General features: G+C 44.4%; 1 protein-coding gene across 1 annotated transcript in view; it reads left to right on the forward strand.

Annotated features, from left to right (window-relative positions):
• Positions 1–9756: 9756 nt before the first annotated feature.
• PCP4 (Purkinje cell protein 4) overlaps positions 9757–18993 on the forward strand; it is a 47300-nt gene continuing 38063 nt past the window's right edge. The window contains exon 1 of the mRNA XM_041487815.1: positions 9757–9857. Within this exon, the coding sequence (XP_041343749.1) occupies positions 9849–9857 (9 nt within the window). The 5' untranslated portion in view covers positions 9757–9848. The remainder of the gene's footprint in view (positions 9858–18993) is intronic.

Here is an 18993-nt window from a genome sequence, read left to right on the forward strand (position 1 = left end):
GGAGGAAGGAGAACATGGACAGAGAGGGAAGGACACTTTTCAGCAGCAGCAAGAGCAGCCTCTCTGCTTTTGTAATTTTTTTTTTTTTTTTTTTTTTTTTTTAATTTTGTTTGGGTTGGGATCGGGACCAAAAGTATTTGAGACAATATTTTGTGTTCAGATGTTCAGATTTAGATGTTTATTATTTCTTATTCGTATTACAGTTTTATAAGCTGTGAGTTTTACATTATTTTACTAACAAGTTACAAAATTGCCCTGTATCTATCTTTCTAAGGTTTTTAAAGGAAAAAGTATTTAATTAAGAAATTACACTTAAATCAGTTTTATTTTTAATTTAATAACTAATTACTTTTGTTTTATAATGTGGATGTTTTGTCAAATTATAAATACTACTTAAACTTATGAAGAAGAAGGTGAAGAAGAAGGATTAGCTACCACCCTAAAACTTCTATTTTAGTTTTATATATATTATTATATTTTAAAACTTTAAACTCTTAAGTTTTTTGCCACGTGATATTACACAGTTTTATTTAAACTACACACTTATAATCTTAGTTCCATCATTCAATTTTGGGAGTTTTTTTCTATGGTTTTAGGTTAAATGTAGTGCTTTCTTGAGGGTCTGTGTTTTTCAACACAGAAAGTCTAAAATTCTCAGTATCTAGGGTTCCAAGAGTAAACCAAAGCTCATTCATCTGAAGCTGTTTTCTTGAAAGACACTACTTTGAAGAAGACTGAGCCCAGATCTGCCAACAGCTCTCCTGAGAGCCAAATCCCCCAGTTTTACACTAATCATGAGCCTTTCCCCCCTGAGCACCACATGTTGCACAGGTTAGTGACAGTACTTGTCACTGCTTTTCCACCCTGGATTTAAATGTGGTCTAAGCAGATAAGAAACAAACTGTTTATAGATTCAGCGCTGAGAGTATAATTAACCAACCTGCTTAATGAGGCATTAGTGAGGATGTGGATACAGTGGCCATTCAGCTACTTGTCAGTCTTTGCCCTGATCAGCGCCCATCAAACTGAGCTCTCCAGAGCAAACAACAACACAAAATCCCATTAGGAAGTAAAGCTTCAGATGTCATTAAAGGTTCTGTGTCACCCATGCTGGCTAGAACAGGACTGGCAGAGTTTTCCTCCTGCCCCAGGCTAAGACTGGTCCAGCAGGGGCAGCCCTTCCCCTTAGGCCCTGGATTTGAAGGTTTTTTGCCCCCCAAAAATTTGGGCGTACTTCATAGAAACTTCAAAGTTCTCAACCAAGGAACAGCTCCTGAGCAGATGGCAGCAGGAGTCCTGTGAGTGTGTGTTAGGGCTACTGAAATCTGCTAGAAGTTGGAACTACACTGAGTTCACACAAAAACCCTCTTTACTCATCTGAAATTCGTATAAAAATACAGTTACACAGCTAATGCCACCCGGCACTATAACAATGTGTTATTGACGAAATTCATGCACACACACAAACGAAAAAACATCCAGGTTTAGGTCAGAGTTCCTTGCACATGGCGTCCAGAAATTTATATCAAATGTTTGAACTGTTTCCTTGCATTCAGTATTTCATTGCTGTTCCATTGATGACCTCCAGAAATCCCTTTTTGACCTAAATTATTCTTTGATTCTATTAATTGTTTTGAATTCCATTGAATTGCTCTGAAACATGAAACAAGGTAGATACACGCTCAGCAAAATGGCAATGTGCTCTGTAAAATAAGCCAGCAGGTTTTTGGTCCTTCCTGGGTAGAAGCTACGTTATTTAACACCTTTGCCTTCCTCAGTATCAGGTGAACTCATCTGTTTACAGTTGCATAACATCATTAAAGTTTCAGCTTCTGAAACTTTAAATACAAAGAGATGATAAACCAAATATTTAAGAGAACCTGGGATTAGATTCCTCTGACCTTCACAAACTCCTTTGAGTAATTTATATAAATGAACCTACTTATTATTCATACAAATAAAATGCATGAAAAAAAAAAAAAAGTAAATCCAGGACTACTCCTGTTTTTTATAACTGAGATCAAATCTAGTTTGTCCATTAGGCTCGTAGCCAGTGCTCCATCACACTGCCAAGGACTCTGTAGGGCCTGAACTGCTTCTGATTGAGTCAAAATTATTTTATTTCTGGTCATTTGAGGGAGCACTGATTGGACTTTTGTTCTGGCCAGATCCTGGTGTAAATGTCAGAGCTCTTTGTGCTTCAGGGCACTTGAGGTGCACAGGGACAAAAAAACTACCCAAGAATGCATTAAACCTCACTGTGCTTTTTTGCCTAGTCCCAGGTAACACGGTGCAGCTCTTTTTAATTTCTGTGCAGCAGCAAGTGTTAAAAAAGTTCCACGTGCCCTCCCTTGCATTTTAAAGAGGGACATCAGTAGGAAAAAGCTGTAGGAGCAGCACAGTGCCAGACATGCAGCCTGGGAGGTTGGAGTTGGGGGATCCCACAGCTCGGCCTTGTTCTCACCCTCCTCCGGTGCCATCCATAGAAGACTTTCATCTCTTGGGAGAAAGGTTTCTGTGTCAGCTCTTAGGGGTGTAGCCACAATGACAAAAAAAATAGGTTTGGGATATTTTTTTCCCTCACCTGAGTAGAAAGTTAAAGGAGAGGGGAGGGGGAGGGAGTGGGAGATGCTCTGGCAGGGCACAAATCAGGATGGTCAGTTATGTCCTGAAATTACCTCAGGGGAAACTTCCCTTTCGTGGTCTGCAGAAAGATCCCCAAGAGCTCAGACCTTCCAACATCACCTTCTGATGGCGCTTTGGAAATACCACCATGGAAAAGAAAACTCTGAATAAAGTGGCACCACGGTGAGCCAGGACAGAGAACCACTTCCCTTTTGTGAACGTGAATCTATTTTAGAGTTGTGCTGACCTTTGCAAGAACCTTCACTTAATAATACCTCAAATAAAGAGACTGGCTCAGAGAGAGCACTTTCTAGCAAGGATACAAGGTGGGCAAAGGCCTCAGAAAAGTCATCAACCATTAAGCTGAAATGTCACCATAAGCCCATAGGAAATAGCTAAATGAGGTGTTATTATTGGTAACACAGACATTGCAGAAGAAAGATGAAGGAAAGGGAACTAAGCATTTATTTCTGTTAAAAGTGAGGGGTCATCCTTTTCCATCAGTCAGCAGGGAGTTGCTTTTATTTCCACCTCCATTTTATCATTTTTAACATAAAAAATTACAAAGACTATCATTAAAAAAGATTCAGCCAAATTAGCTGCACCTATTCATCATCTTAGGTCTTTAGATGCTGAACAGGATCATTTTTTTTGGTAGCTTACTTTATGTCTCCTTTCCTTTCCGTGCCTCACACTCCTCTCAGCAAACCAAGCATGGCTAAAAGGAGAGATTTAACTCAGTGGGACAGAACAGGCTGTGCTAAAGTGCCTGGTTTTGGGTCTCTGACTATACCCATTGCTAAATGGGTATTTCTACAAGGCAGCCCAATGTGTCTCAGTCTGTTGTTGCACTTCACAGCTCAGAAATTAAAAAGTGCTGAGCTCACCTTTCCCTTGACTGGCTCAATTTCTGAATGTTGAGTAAATACCTTTACCTTGCTAAGTGGAAGAGATTCTACTTTGTGAATAAACCGAGTGTAGAAAATAAACCTAGATAGGGCCTCTTGAAGTACCAAGCCCATTTCATGCTTCCTACCTCCAGACCATGTTGTATGTAACACTAATTCTAACTGGCTCTGTTCAAAAATCAGGCATGCAAGGGAAAAAAAGGCCCCAGCAGCTGAGGCTGAGAACTGCCCAACTTCACTTATCAGTCCATAAATATATTTTAAAGAAGGGATTTAGCAATAGTGACAACTCCTGCTGTTCACTGGCCTTCTTATGTGTGAGCCTTACACTGATAAGGGTTTTCCCTCTCCAGCAAAATGCTCTGTTCTGATCCATGCCCTATCCCTGCCCATCCTGCACAGTAGAGGCATTTTTGTGCCCTCTGAGAAAGTGAGGAATCCCAACATGTATTTTCATGAGGGAAGAGCAGAGATGAAGTGAGTTCATACTTGTTTCCTCTTTTGGCAGCCACTAACTATGCATCACTTGACCTGGTGACTTTAGCTTCCTTTTACTGGAATATGTTATGTGTAATTACTGTTAACACAGCAATAAAAAGGTTTCTGGATGAAGTGGAAAGAAAGGGTTTGGATGTCTCAACTTGATTATTCTTTTTCCTGTAAAATGTCTGGCAAATTTTGGGACTGCTATGACACAAAGATCAGAGGTTGTTTTGGGGGCTGTGCTCTGTCTAAAAGACAAAAGACAAAGAAGAAGAGAGAAGCTCTTCTGAACCTCAGCTTTTTGCTATTACAGAGACCCAGAAAAATAATAATCCAGCAGCTCCCCCAGTCCCAGCAGCACTGCTGGGTGGTGCTTGGTGGATGGAGTCTCCTTTTTGGCCAAACCAGTTCTCTGCAGCTGGGGTAGGAGAAAAGGATGGGATCCCTAAGGTCCTCCCAGATGTTAATACTGATAGGAGTGTTACCTCAGCCCTTTTGAAGCTGGGAGCCTTCTAAATCCATTATCTGAACAAGGATTTAGGGAAGAGACTCCCTGAGAATTTGCCCTTAACCTTCCCAAACTCACTGAAGTAAAGTAAGGGAACAAATCTACTTAAAACTTCCTTATCTCTCCACATCAGAAGTTGTAATTGTGGATCTTCTAAATCACATTAATTCCTTTGCCCGTACAGAGATTGAAAATTGTTAACTGGTAATTATGATGTCTTTTTACCTTCTAATTAAGAGGGGAACTGCCACAGGTAAGCGCCAGGTAACATCTGAACGCTCCACATCTTCACATCCTCTGCAGAGCTGAGCCAGTCAAGGACTCAAACCCCAGAACATTCCTCAGGCTTTCAAAAGTTTAGGGAGTTTGGCTGAAACTGAGAATGGCTTTCTTTACAAGTCTGTCCAAGTTAAGGACACAGCTCTGAATTAAATCCGTCAAAACTCTTTGGCCAGACAGAAGAATTGACACATATATTTGGGTGATTGGTTTTTGGGCTGTATTTTTTTAGGATGGAAAATGACTCACACTCTACAGTAAGTCATGTCTTGTAACTCTCCTGAGAAAAGACTCAATTTTTCAAATTATATTTGATATCTTTGTGACAACGACAGCGATAAGATTTTGTTGGAGCCATTGACTCATTCGTCTTGCATGGGAACAAAGGGTTAGCTTGTAACAAAGGCCCTCAGGCCCAGATCTTTAAAGGTATGCTGTTGATTAACTACCCACAGCCATTAGCTTCTTAATTAAAAGGTAAGAAGGCATACTAATGGGAGATCAGCTGTGGAAACTGTCTCTTTAGATTTTTTTCTTTGGCAAATTAGCTGATAAGTCTGAGATGACCAGTCATCCATCATCCAGCATCTGAGGTATGCTTGTTAAATCTATTGCTACCAAAGCCTATAATCACAGCATATTCTCTGTGATTAAGGCTGTGATCCAGATCCTCTCCTGCTTTCTAGGATTCAAAAGCATACATCTTTCTGAAACAAAAGCTTTCCATTAGAAATCAACATCCTTAATTTCACCTTCAACATGAACTTTTTTTTCCCCGGGAAGTTTGTGTGAAATTGTTCCTTCTCTTTAAAAATTCATAGTGTAAAACCAGCAAGAAGCAGAGGTTTCACTTCACTGTACCAATTTCAAATGCTGAGAAACTTCAGTTTTTGCAGTCACAGTCAAATTCAAATATATTCTACCAAGCAGAGCAGTTCTGCTCTGATGGAATTTGGAATGCTGTTCAAGGCACAGCCGTATTTTCATTTTGATCTTTTTGGATTTGATTTGATTTGAATCAAATGTTGACTGAAAAATACAGCAGCCTGAGGAGAGATCTTCCCCTGCACTCTGTGGTACCTCCTGAAAGGAGTTTGGTGCCAGGTGAGGGTCAGGCTCTGCTCCCAGGTGACAAGTGACAGGACAAGAGGAAATGGCCTCAGGCTGGGCCAGGGGAGGCTCAGGTTGCACATCAGGAGGATTTTCTTCCTGGAAAGGGTGGTCAGACCCTGGAAGGGGCTGCTCAGGGAGGTTTGGAGTCCCCATCCTGGAGGTGTCCAAGGAAGGCCTGGACATGGCACTCAGAGCTCTGGGCTGGGTGACAAGATGGGCGTTGGGCACAGCTGGGGCTTGATGGTCTTGGAGGTCTTTTCCAACGGAAGGATCCTGTGATTCTGTCTCTTCTGGAGCAATTCTGTGCTTGTGATCAAACCACTTCACTTTGCAGACACCTTCAGTGGTGGGATCGAAAGCAAAGCGAGACTGTGCAGTTGTGTGTCGCTGTCAGTGACAAACACTGAGCACACAATCTGCTCTCTCCGGGTACAAATACAGCACCAGAGGGGCACCTCTCCTGTGAGGAAAGGCTGAGAAAGTTGGGGCTGAAGAAAAGACTTTAGAGCCCCTTCCTGGAGGCTCCAAGAGAGCTGGAGAGGGATTTTTCACATGTACTGACAGGACAAGGGGGAATGGATTCAAACTGACAGGGGGCAGGGATGGGTGGAATATTGGGAAGAAATTCTTCCCTGTGAGGGTGGTGAGGTCCAGGCACAGGTTGCCCAAGAGGTTGTGGACTCCCCACCCCTGGAACTGAAAGCTCTTTGGGCCTCTGAGCAACCTGATCTAGTGGAAGATTCCCTGCCCACAGCAGGGGTTTGGAACAAGATGATCTTTAAGGTCCTTCCAACCCAAATCATTCCCGCACTTTGGCACACACTTCTCCAATTATGGATTGCACAGTCTGGCAAAGAAGAGCCATCCTCAGTCCCCTTAAACAGGTGAAGCTCCTTGAAAGCCTGAGAGCCTTTCTGTTCCAACACCCAGCTCAGATTCTCTTCTCTTCTCTTGTCTCTGCTGAATTTTTCAGGTAAGTGGGAGTAAAAGGCAGTAAAATTGCAGTCATATGCCAGCAGACAAGATTGAACACACACTGAGTGCAGACTTGATGAATAAGAAGGTGGTATTTTAATAGTCAATTTTCAGAATATAATGGCTCTTGAAAATAGATTGCTTAGAATATTTTCTGTACTTAGAAGTGCTACTACTTAGCTGTGCACTTAAGTAAAAGCAGAACTTTGGGACACCTTGAAATTGAGGGATTGCCATGGGTTAGAAAGGCTGACAGGGAGAGGGGTACCTCAAAACTAAAATACAGTGCCATCATTCAGCATAAATGGCAGGGTATAAATAAAACAACTACTGGAGCTACCTTTATTGTAAGAACATTTTGAAAAGCTCAGGTTGCTGCTGCATTCCCAGAACTTGGGATTTGTCCATTTAAGATGGTTAGACCAACGATTTGGAGGCATCTGTGCGTCTGTGTTTGTGAATTGAAGAATAATTAAGTTCAGCAGGTCTGCACTGAGAAGTAGGAGAGGCACAGAGCATTTCAGCCCAAAGTTCATGTGTGGATTGCTCTGGCTGGCTCCAGAAATTTTCTGCAGCTATGACATGCAAAGCTGGGAGGCAGGGAACAAGATTTAGAGGGAGAGAGAGAACAGCTGCATCTCTGCAGGTCAAAGGCTTTCCCTGGCAGAGGGGAGCTCTGTGCTCACTCAGGAACCTGTCTGAGGGCAGATAATGCACCTTTTACTGTGTCTGCACACCACAAAATGTGCAAGTTGTCCTCAGAGCGGAGTCACTGCTTGGAGGGCACTGTCACACCTCAGCATTGTCCCCTAGAAGAGGCACCAGGCTGGGTGCTGTGTTTCCAGAGTGCCACCTCCCCGACACAACTCAGCGTGCCCTCCAGGGTGCCTCTCTTGAAACTGTGACCTCCTCCAAACAGATCAGAAAATAAGAATTTTGTAGGTTCTCCCTGCAGCATTTAGTGCAAAGAGCTTTCTCTGCTAACCTGCTTCTCGGGGCACACAGCTTGAATTATCACCAGGAGATTTTTCTGCTTGGATTTGACACATTTATTTTGAGGGTGAAGAGCGAGACCGACGTGATTCCCCTCAGAGTCAAAGGGACCTGAACAGATTTCCTCTCAGTGGTTTGTATCCCTTCCCATGAGACTGGGAGCCCTTTGATCAGCAATACTCTGTTAATAATTTATGTTAGCATTGTGCCTTGTATCCATAAGCTGACAGACCAGTGGCACTCCTGTCAGAACAGGAATACTAATGCAATACACCCACAATTTCTCTTCACTGGAAAACGGTGTCACATGAAACACAGCTTCGTCAGGGGCTAAACTTCATCATCTTTATTTTGGGTCCTCACAGGGCAGCTCCTGAAGCTGCTCATGCTGTGAACTCTTACCATGTTTGTTGCCTGCTTGGGCCACTCACACCAAAAACTGGGACAATTCATGTAAATTTAAAAAAAAATGCCAGATGCTGCTGGAGGTCCTGGGAATAGTGGTATAATGAAAGAGGAAAAAATTGTGTTCAGTACCTCAGATTTCCTGTTTTGTTACCAAAAAGGGTAAATTTTCTTTTCCCCTCCTTTTTTGGCCAACACACTTGTAGAAGCCCTTATTATTTTTCACATCCCTTACCAAATTCAGCTCCAGTTTTGCTTCAGCTGTCCTGATCCCATCCCTACATATTTGGCCAGCATCCCTAAAATATTCCCAGGATACACACCCCTGGTTCCACTGCCTGTGGAGCCTCGTCATCCTCAGGTGAAGGATCCCAGCCCCTCCTGCCTCTCCAGCTCCAAGGGAAAATGTGATTTCTCATCACATTTATTTCCCTGCCTCTATTAATACTGGCCCTGAAGACAGATGTTGGCGAAGAGAGGAGGCTGCTGCAAGGTAGTCCCTGGAAGTGGGAGGGCTTGTCAAGCTTCTTGGGCTCTCCAACATAATACTTTAACTTTTTTATTGATTTGAGAAAAATTTGAGGGAGTTAAGTGCATTCCCAGAGCTAATTGAACCTATATATCTTCACAGATACGTGAGTCAGAGCATCTGAGTGTGTATTGCCAAATATAGCGATTGTGTTCCATCAAAGGACGGATGCTGGAGCACAACAGCACACATCCCAAAGTCTTGCTTTAATTAACCATTCAGAGAAATGATAGAAAGGGCTGTTTTCCGTGTATCTGTGGAAGAAATGCTGTATATTTTAACAGGGATGGCAGCAAGACTGATGAGACAGAGAGGAAAGGCAGGGGGGAGCAGAGCAGTGATTCTCTGCCTGGTTTATAGGATCTCAGGACATTAAAGGGGTTAGGAAAGGATCTTAAAGATAATTTTGCCCCAACCCCTCTGCCATGGGACACCTTCCACCATTCCAGGCTGCTCAAGGCTCCGACCTGGCTTTGAACACTGCCAGGCTCGAGGCATCCACAACCTCCCAGGCAAACCTGTTCCAGTGCCTCGCCACCCTCACCGTAAAAAACCCAAAAGCGTTCCCCATTTAATTTATTCATCCGATCTGCCGCAATAATTCCCCATTGCCGGGCTGCCTCCAGCACACAGCGAGTGCGTGTCTCTCCCCTGTGGGGATGCCCTGAAGCCACCTCAGAGTGGCGCGCATGGTGCCGGACACTCGGGGAAGTGCGGAGGGAAGGGGGAAGAGGAAGAAAAGGAGGAAAAGGAGGAAGAAAAGGAAGAAAAAAAAAGAGGAGGATGAGGAGGAGGAGGACGCGAGGAGCGCTCCCGGCCGTGAGGGCGCTGAGGGCCGCCAGGGGGCGCCGCGCGCTCTCGGGATGCGGCGAGCGCGGGGATTGGGTGGGGCCCGCGCGCGCGCGGCGCTGATTGGCTGGCGCGGGCCGGGCCGGGCGCGCGGCGCCGCTTCTTAACGCGCGTCGCGGGGCGGCGGGAGCGCTGAGCGCCGGCGGGGCCGCTGCCACTGTCACGCCGTCACTGTCGCGACATGAGCGAGGTGAGACGTGAGGGAACCGGGAGGGGGGGACAGGACAGAGGGTCAGTGTCACCTCGGCAGCCGGGGAGGGAACGCTGCGGAGGTCCCGGGAGGCGGTCTCAGCATTTCCTCGTGGGCGCACCTGCAGAGCGTAAGGCAAGGTGCGGGTTTTGCCCTTTGAAAGACCAGGCACGATGATGGAGATTCCTAATTAAAAATCCGCGATAATTGTCTCATACCTGCCCAGCGCTTTGCTGTGTTGGAAGGAGGGTTTCGTTAAGTTGTGGGAAAGTTGCCTGGTAGAGCTCATGGAAAAAACCGCTCTGGTTTTGGTTGGGTGCTGATGTAAACTTTGTAAGTAGCGTCCTGAGAAGGATTACAATCGAGGCGAAAAAATGTAAATAGTGCCAAACATGTAAGGATCACTTGTCCCCTTGTAAATAAATAAGCTGAAATTTTGCACTTGTGGGGTTTTTGCTTGCCTTTTTTTTTTTTTTCTCTCTGTAGTGGAAAAGTTCAGACTAGAAATTTTTTTAGTTAAATGTATTGTTAGACAGAACGACTCCTTAGACTCGGCTGAGAGATCCCACATTCTCCAGCTCAGCTCATTCTTTGGGAATCAGCAGAGGTACCTGTAACCCAGCACCTATTTTTGGAGGCTGTTTGTTACAAAACACCTGCTACTCCATTAACAAATGGGATTTTCCTTTTTTAGAAGCAAAATTGAGAGTGACACGGGATAAGCTGTGATTCTTTTCTGTGCAGGTGTTACACTCAGCTGTGGTTTTCCACGAGGTGTAAAGCAGAGATGAAAAGCAGGAGCAGCCTGGTCTGTGGTGCAGGGATTTGTGAGGAGCAGCTCACATTTTGGCTTTCAGGTCATGCCAGGTGGGGAGAGCAGAGGAAATCCTCATCTCTGCTGCCTGCAGGGATCTCTTCATGAGAATCCTCTCCTCTGCTGCTGCCTGTATTTCTGTCACCTGGCTGGGGTTCATGCAGTGTTGGTTTGGGGCTTTTTTGCTTCGTTTTTTTGTTTTGTTTTGGGTGGGGTGTTTTTTTTTTTTTGTTTTGTTTTTTTTGTTTGGTTTGTTTTTTTTTCAGTCACTGTGACTTTGCCCAGGTTGGGGCTGAAGCCTGCTGTGAGATGCAGCAGGACTAAAATTTACTTCAAATTTATAATTTGGGGGGAAATCTTACGGAGGGGAGTGATGCTTGGGTGGTGCTGCTGTACCTGCTATAACTACACGAGGCATTCTTGTCCCAGCTTTGTGCTGGGTTGTATTTGCTCAGTAATTACCTTTCATAATTTGAATTAGACTGATTTCCTTTTGGATTGGAAGAGACACAGTGAAGATAAAGATCCTCCCTGCTACCAGCGCAGGGATTCTTTATTCCCAGTGCATTTGTTGGTGCCTGACAGAGCTGTATTCCTGGCAAACCCCTGGAGCTGGGAGATGTTTCCCTGGTGCAGAGCTGCATCCTGTGCCTGTGACTCTGAGCACTGCACTTGGTGTCTTCAGTGCTGCTGTCATTCCCCTGACAAAACTGGGGAGTCAATCACTCCAGCTCCAGTGAAGAACAGCCTCCTTGCTGTTCCGTGCTGTCAGCTCTTCCCCAAAAGGCAGAGGAAAGCAACTGCACCACCCCAAACCACCTCACTGCAAAAGATGGTTAAAAAATGAGGCAAAAAACCCTTGAGCAGAAGGGAAGCTCTTGGATAACTGTTTGCTGTTGAGGGGCGGTGGGGGGATTTCAGTGGTTTTTGTCTTGGAATGCTGCAATTGAAAGCTATTTTTATTTTTGGCTTAATCTGATTAAAAAAAATCTGTGGACAGGTTGATTGAAAAGAGGCTCAATTAGAGCCTTCAATAGATTATCCCACATACAACAGTGTTGGGAGGGTAGGAAGGTGTTTTTTTCTTGCTTTGTTACCAACTGCCTGGATTTGAGCAGCGTTGGAAATGCAGTCACAGACCTCTGGAAAGAGCTTTCATCTCCCTGAGTTATTTACTGAGACCTTGCATGAATTCTCATTTTACTGCTTCAAGCAAAATTAACTTCTTTCCTGTTTATGGGCTGTGATTAGGGTGATTTATAAGTGTGCTGAGGGTCTTCAACAGGTTGTGCAGAGCACCTGTGGCTGCCCCTGGATCCCTGGAAGTGCCCAAGGAGAGGCTGGATGTGGCTCTGAGCAGCCTGGGACAGTGGGAGGTGTCCCTGCCCATGGCAAGGGGTGGAACAAGATGATCTTTTAGGTCCTTTCTAACCCAAACCATTCTGTGATCACCAATCTCCTGGAAGAAAAAGATGAAAAGGAAGTAGTTATTCATCTGACTGTAGCACTTTTCTATTTTCTAACAGCTATCTTATATTTTTTCAGGAAGGATAAAGACCTTTTCTGCAGCAAGACCATTACATTCCCTTCTTTGCAGTATTTGAAAATGTGTTTAATGAGTTCCTTTTGCTGGGCAGAAGTCTGGCCCTATAAGTAGTCCGTGGGAATGTGAGGTGTAAGAGTTGACCTAGTGGCTTTGCAAATTGTGATTTATGCTTCCTGCTGCCTGGTTTAGTGGCAGACATGTCCCTTAGCTGTATGGAAATTCCTTGGGAATGTCAGTGTACACTGAAACGTGTTTTTAGCTGTGAAAGTCTGTCCTCAAATAAGTGGGGAGCCTTTTCTGTAGGTCTGTGGCTGTTCTCTGTTGTTTTTAATGAGCCAGAGAGGAGAGCTGTGCTGAAAAGTATCAGCTGCTGTCAATGAGCAGCCATGAGAGGCAGCCTGGCTTCCATTAAAGATCTCCAGTCACACAGGCTGAACTGAGGGAAGAGATCTTGGTTAGTGTGCCCACAAACCAGTGCCAAATCTTTATTCACAGTCAGCAGTTGTACCAGTGAGCCTCTAGACTCACATCTGGCATAAACTCGATTCACCACAGGGAATCCTGTCATCTGGTCAGTCATTTAACTATCCTGACATGTTGCAGATGATGTTGGGTCGTGGTATTCCCCTGCCATGAGGCTTCACAAGAAGCATTCAATCACACAGACGTTTTTATGATGTTCACTCTTGCCTTCTGTGTGGAATGTTCGTGGTTGTCATCAGGAATCAGCTCTGGGCTTAGGAAGGAAAGCACTTAAACAATGTGGTGTTGCAGCCCTGGGTGCTGCTCCAGTGGCTCAGGGATCACAGAATAACGAGGCTGGAAGAGACCTCTAAGATCGAGTCCAGCCTATATCCTAACACCTCAACTCAGAATCTAGACTATAGCACCAAGTGCCACGTCCAGCCTTTTTTTAAACACATCCCAGAGAGGGATGATTCCACCACCTCTCTGGGAAGAGTGTTCCAGTACTTTATTATTCTTTTGGTGAAACATTTTTTCCTACTATCCAACCTATACCTTCCCTGACGTAGCTGAGATTGTGTCCTCTGGTTCTGTCAGTGCTGCCCAGTGGAAGAGACCGACCCCACCTGTCTACAGCCTCCTTCAGGAAGGTGTAGAGAGCAATAAAATCACCTCTAAGCCTCCTCTTCTCCTTCCTAATATCCAACCTATACCTTCCCTGACGTAGCTGAGATTGTGTCCTCTGGTTCTGTCAGTGCTGCCCAGTGGAAGAGACCGACCCCACCTGTCTACAGCCTCCTTCAGGAAGGTGTAGAGAGCAATAAAATCACCTCTAAGCCTCCTCTTCTCCAGGCTAAACAACCCCAGCTCCTTCAAATGTTCCTCCTAGGGCTTGTGTTCCAAGCCCTTCACCAGCCTTGTTGCCCTCCTCTGGACATCTCAAGCATCTCAACATCCTTCCTAAGTGAGGGGCCCAGAGCTGGACACAGTATTCAAGATGCTGTCTCACCAGTGCCCTGCTCCTGCTGGCCCCACCATTCCTAATTCAGGCCAGGATGCCATTGGCCTTCTTGGCCACCAAGGCACATTGCTGGCTCATATTTGATGAGGAGTCTCCAGCAGAGATTGCCTTGGATGCATTTATTTCCTTTTGATTTTAAAGGGTCAGAGTGGTTTTGCTGGTGTAGGGGACAAGATCAGCTTTAATACATGTTATTTAGATGTGTGAGTTTAGGAGAGCCATTTGGGAAATCACTTTTTGATTGCCTGAGGCACCTATGATGGAAGAAGATGCACTGAAGAGCCTTGTGCAATGTGAGTGAAGTGCAGCACTGATTGCCAGGGTGCTGATGTGTACCCCCTTGAGTGGTGTGTACTTTGAGCCAGCAGCCTTTTATATTTGAGAATCAGCCTGGTTGCCAGACAGCAGCAAGAATATTCTGGCTTTCCTTTGGGAACAGGTGTCAAGCAACCAGGCACATGAAATTCAGAGAGCTGTTGGGGTCTGACTCTCTTAGTTGGGAAGGTGAAGAGCTGGGGGCTCGATCTCTGCATAAATGCAGAATTTTTGGTCAGGCTTTGAAAGCAAAGAACACTAAATTTTTACTTCTTTGAGCTACACCAGGCTCTTTTCTTTTGTCTTAGGTTGGCTTTAGAATCCTGCAGCCCCTGCTGTGCTGTGCCCACCTTCAAAGGGGTCATGGAGGGTGTTTGTGTGTCCTGGGAGGTGCAGGGTGTTCCTGGGGGGTGAGCTGTCCTGGTGGCTGTGCTCATGCAGCTCTGCTCTGCAGCCTGGAGAGCTCAATCTTCCTTTGGAGCTCAGACCACCCTCACTGGGAGGTGTCCAAGCAGCCAGCTCAGCAAAGATGCAGGCTGACATGGGGGTAACTCTGGGGTCAAAGATGCCCTTCTGAAAATCACCAGTGCCTGAGTTGTGTCTGTAACACACCCATCAGCAAGTCAGCCTCTGCTTTCCAACAAGTGATACCCCATGGTTTGGGCATGTCCCACAGCAGGCAGGCTTGGAGAGAGTGTCCTTTTCCTGAGGGAGAACCTGAAACATGTCCCTGTCCCTCTGGACAGGTGTGTTCAGCAGGAGGCTGTTGGAGAAGGACAGGCAATGTGTGAAATGTTAGGTGTAAGTGGAGGGTTTTGGCTGGAACTGTGTCTGCTTCAGGTGGTTAAAGGTAAAACGGGGGTTCTCCCTGGGTTGTTCTCCTGAATTTCCTTGAAACCATTCCATTGAAATGGTATTTAGCATCTTGGAACCACGTGAACACAAGGGAGGGTTATACAACCATAATCCTGATGGCACTAAATCAGAGATCTGCTTTTTGTAAGGGAAGAACACACCATATTTGTGTAGAGGAGCTCCTGTTCTCTGCTCTGGTGTTTCCAGTCCTGGTGGGTGTCTGAGCCAGCCCCTCACCTTGGGGGAGCCCTTCTGGTTGCATTTTTCAGGTATTGCCACATCCCCAATTGTTAATTATTTGCCTTATACCCACAGTAGGTACAAAAACACTGCAGCTCTAAAAACCCCAGCAAGAACATGGCAGAGAGGAGGAGGAAATTCTGCAGCTGTTACAGGATGGGGGTGGGATCAATAAGCACATGAACATCAGTTTTTAATTTTAACTCACATCTATTTATTAGCTGAGTGGTAAATTGCAGCTCAAAAGAGGAGGAAGAAGGGAGAACAATAAGTTTTACATCTGTCACTTTGCCTACTCTTTCCATCAGTGTGGTTTCAGTGGGATCAAGCATCTTCTAAAATAGCACTTAGAAGTGATGTTGGAAATTGATCTTAATTTGATGACACTGGCAGAAGCTCACGGGTTTTCTTGCCATGTATAGAATGCCAGCAGATTCAGGCAACACACTAAAAAAGGACATTTAGCTTTAATAGTGTGCTTTGATGTCATGTTTCCTTGTAAAAGAGTAACTTATTCCAACCTTCATGCTGCAGGACTTGACAGTACAATATAATTTCAGGTTGCAGAGGAATATTAGTTTCCAGTCCAATATCCCTAAATTTGTAATGAATTGGCAAGCTTATAGGAGTCATCATCCAACAGTTATTACATTATCTAGATCATGCTAGTGATGAAATGTGGTGTAAAGTAGCAGTTAACTTCAGCAGGAATAGCAGTGGCATTTCCATTAAAGATTTCTGTTTTTTTTTTTTTGTTGTAGTGTTTTTTGGTGGGTTTTTTTTTGTTTTAATTTGAATAAAATATTTGATTTCCAAACTGCCATTTGCTCTTGTCTGTCTCAGTTTTTTGTAGGAAAACATGGCTTGGAAAATGTGTTTGCATGTTTTGCCTCTAACTCAGCTATGGAAGAGCTTGTAACAGAGTGGGGTAAACACTGGGTCTGTCAATCCTGAGACACCCCACTGGCTGAAGAGGATGGGGGAAAGCAATTCCTTCCTTCAGCCTCTCACTTGGCAACAGAACCTTAAATTCCCTGAGCCGTGTTCTCTGCAAGGCACAGGATCATCTCATGAAGATAAACATGCATTCCCCTCTTTCTAAGGAAACATCTTCTGTTTCTTCAGTTGTTTGGGTATTGGGTTTCTAAATTAAAAAAAAAAAAAAGCTAGATACCGATAAACTAGATCAAATCATAAATAATCCCTTTTTAACTTTGTCTTGTAATTTTAATTCAGAAAACCAATCTCTAGTTCTCTTATAAAAAAGAGGTGGGAGACAGACTATAAACATTAGTCTTGTTAGGCAAATAAATGGCAAGCAACTGCAAAGAAAATCAGTTGTGAAATATTGTAAATGACAGGATTTGGGGTCACAGTTTATCCCCACTCTCCATGTCTGCTTCCTCTAAGTCTGCTTAGAGGTAAATTGGGCAGGTGTCACACAGAGCAGGTCTTTGGCTGGTGCTGTCTCACCTCATCAATTCATACCAAGAGGGATAAAGCTTTATTTATGCACTAACATGGAATTTGGAGGGAGAAGCACAAGTTTAGTCAGAGAAGAAATGAAAATTGTTTGCCTACATGACTTGAATATTAGTTACAGCTGAACTGTCTTTCCTCTTAAAAAAAGTATTACTTTACAGACACTGAATGTTCTTGCATTCTCACCTTAGTCTAGAGTGCATGAAACATGACCTTAACCAGTGGTGTAGCTGACACTGAGAGTGCTGTAACAGTAGACAGAATGATGTTAGAGAGATCTTTTGTGAGAGATGAAAGTAAGAAACAAAAGGAAAAAGAAGAAAGTAAAAAAACTTGCAAAATCTGGTGTCCTTCTGTCTGACCTTGGAGACCTCAGAGATCCCTGGGCTGAGACAAGGAGCTGGTGAGAAGGGTGGCACCAGGTAGGAGGGCATCATATCTTGGAAACACAGACTCTAGCTCTGCCAAAAAGTTTGGAGGTGTGCATTTAATACCTTTAACATTGAGTCTGAATGTCCAAATGCCTGACAGAAATGTCTGAGCTGCTTTGTCACCAGCCTTACCTGGTGTTTCTTGGCTGGCAATTGGATTCTTGGTGGGCTGTGGGGCCACAGCTACTGAATGGTGCCAGCAGAAGTGGAAAGCTGCATCAGTAGAACCAGAGAAACCTCAAATGTGATCAACTTACCATGGTTTAAAGTTGGAAGGAGTGAGCAGGGCTGTGGAGGTTCACTGCACAACAGGAGTCTACTAAAAGGGAGAGATCCCCTTGGGGATCCTGGCTGGCTGCACACACTGGTGTGGATGGATTTGTAGGGATTTCAGGTGCACCTTTTCTGGGAATGATGGAGCCCAGTTCAGAAATGCCCAAGCCAGCTCTGACCAGGGCTGACCCTGGAAATGGGACAGATTCATGTCCTGCTAAATCAGCTTGACAAGAGTTCACAGGCTCTTCTGGAGTCAATCATGGGGTGGAAGAAATCTTCAAAGAAGACTTCGGGTCTGCACATCTTCAAAATCCCTGGGCAGAGTGTTAGGAAGCTGACAGCACCCACTGCTAATATCTGGGAATGGTTTTGCATCTCCATGTGTCCACTGTGACCAACAAAATCAGCTTTGTTACCCAGCAGGTACCATGACCCCAACAGCCCTTTCCCAAAGTGCAAGTGTGTAACAGCAGATGAAGCAAAAATTAATAGAGCTGAGGACATAGGTGATTTCTTGAGGATTTTGAGGATATTAGGCCTTTTCCTAGTGACACTCAGGACATGAAGGAACACCAGTGGTTTGTGAGAATGGTTTTCACAAACATCATAGCATTTTCCCATGAGTTGTTTGCCTCACCAGGCAGTAGGTTGAGGGTGGTTTGCCAGGTGAGTATCAGAGTGCAATGCCTAGATAAATATGAAAACATATTTTAAAAGGCTGAAGTCCAAGTTTAGGTGAGAGGTATAGAGGCAGAAAAATAACCCTTATAAAAATCACAAGTGTGTTCTCCATTTGAATTCTAGTGATTATCATTCTCTAGCCTTAATGTTCCAAGAAATGGGGTTCTTTTTTCTCTTGGAAAGACCAGTGGTGTGTGAGAATGGTTTTCACAAACGTCATAGCATTTTCCCATGAATTTGCCTCACCAGGCAGTAGGTTGAGGGTGGTTTGCCAGGTGAGTATCAGAGTGCAATGCCTAGATAAATATGAAAACATATTTTAAAAGGCTGAAGTCCAAGTTTAGGTGAGAGGTATAGAGGCAGAAAAATAACCCTTATAAAAATCACAAGTGTGTTCTCCATTTGAATTCTAGTGATTATCATTCTCTAGCCTTAATGTTCCAAGAAATGGGGTTCTTTTTTCTCTTGGGGATCTTTCTTTCTCTTTTTCCCTTAGAGGAAAAAGGCTTTTCTTTGCCATAGCCAGCATTAAATTGCTCTTGTATTAAAATACTGAATACTCTGCATATTGACTGTAAAGCACATAATTTTAACATTAATGGAAATGCTCTGAATAATGACTTTTATTTGAACTTTTTACTGTAGTGTTCCAGGAGGAAATCTGAACAAAATGGAAATCTGTTTCTTGGAATTCCGAAAGAGTACTTACAAAATGTGAGGTTGAGAGAGGCAGAAGATAAACTGCCAGAAATTAGAAGCATTAAGTTGATGGGAAGGAAGGAGGAGGAAGGATGGCTGGGCAGGCAGATGACATGGAGGGGGAAATGAGCCATGTGGCTTCATGGCTGCTTCACACTTATCACTGCTGTAGTCAGAGCTGACAGATACACACCCCTGGAAGAGAGCAAACATATTGTTGGCTTGGCACATTTGAGGGTGCATGTGCCAGCACACATGTGCTGCAGTTTAAGCAGGGCAGCCAAATGCCTAAAGCAGGCCAGCTTGATGCC

The sequence above is a fragment of the Pyrgilauda ruficollis genome, unplaced genomic scaffold (assembly GCF_017590135.1).
Source record: "Pyrgilauda ruficollis isolate IOZ18807 unplaced genomic scaffold, ASM1759013v1 scaffold84, whole genome shotgun sequence".
Classification (NCBI taxonomy): domain Eukaryota; kingdom Metazoa; phylum Chordata; class Aves; order Passeriformes; family Passeridae; genus Pyrgilauda; species Pyrgilauda ruficollis.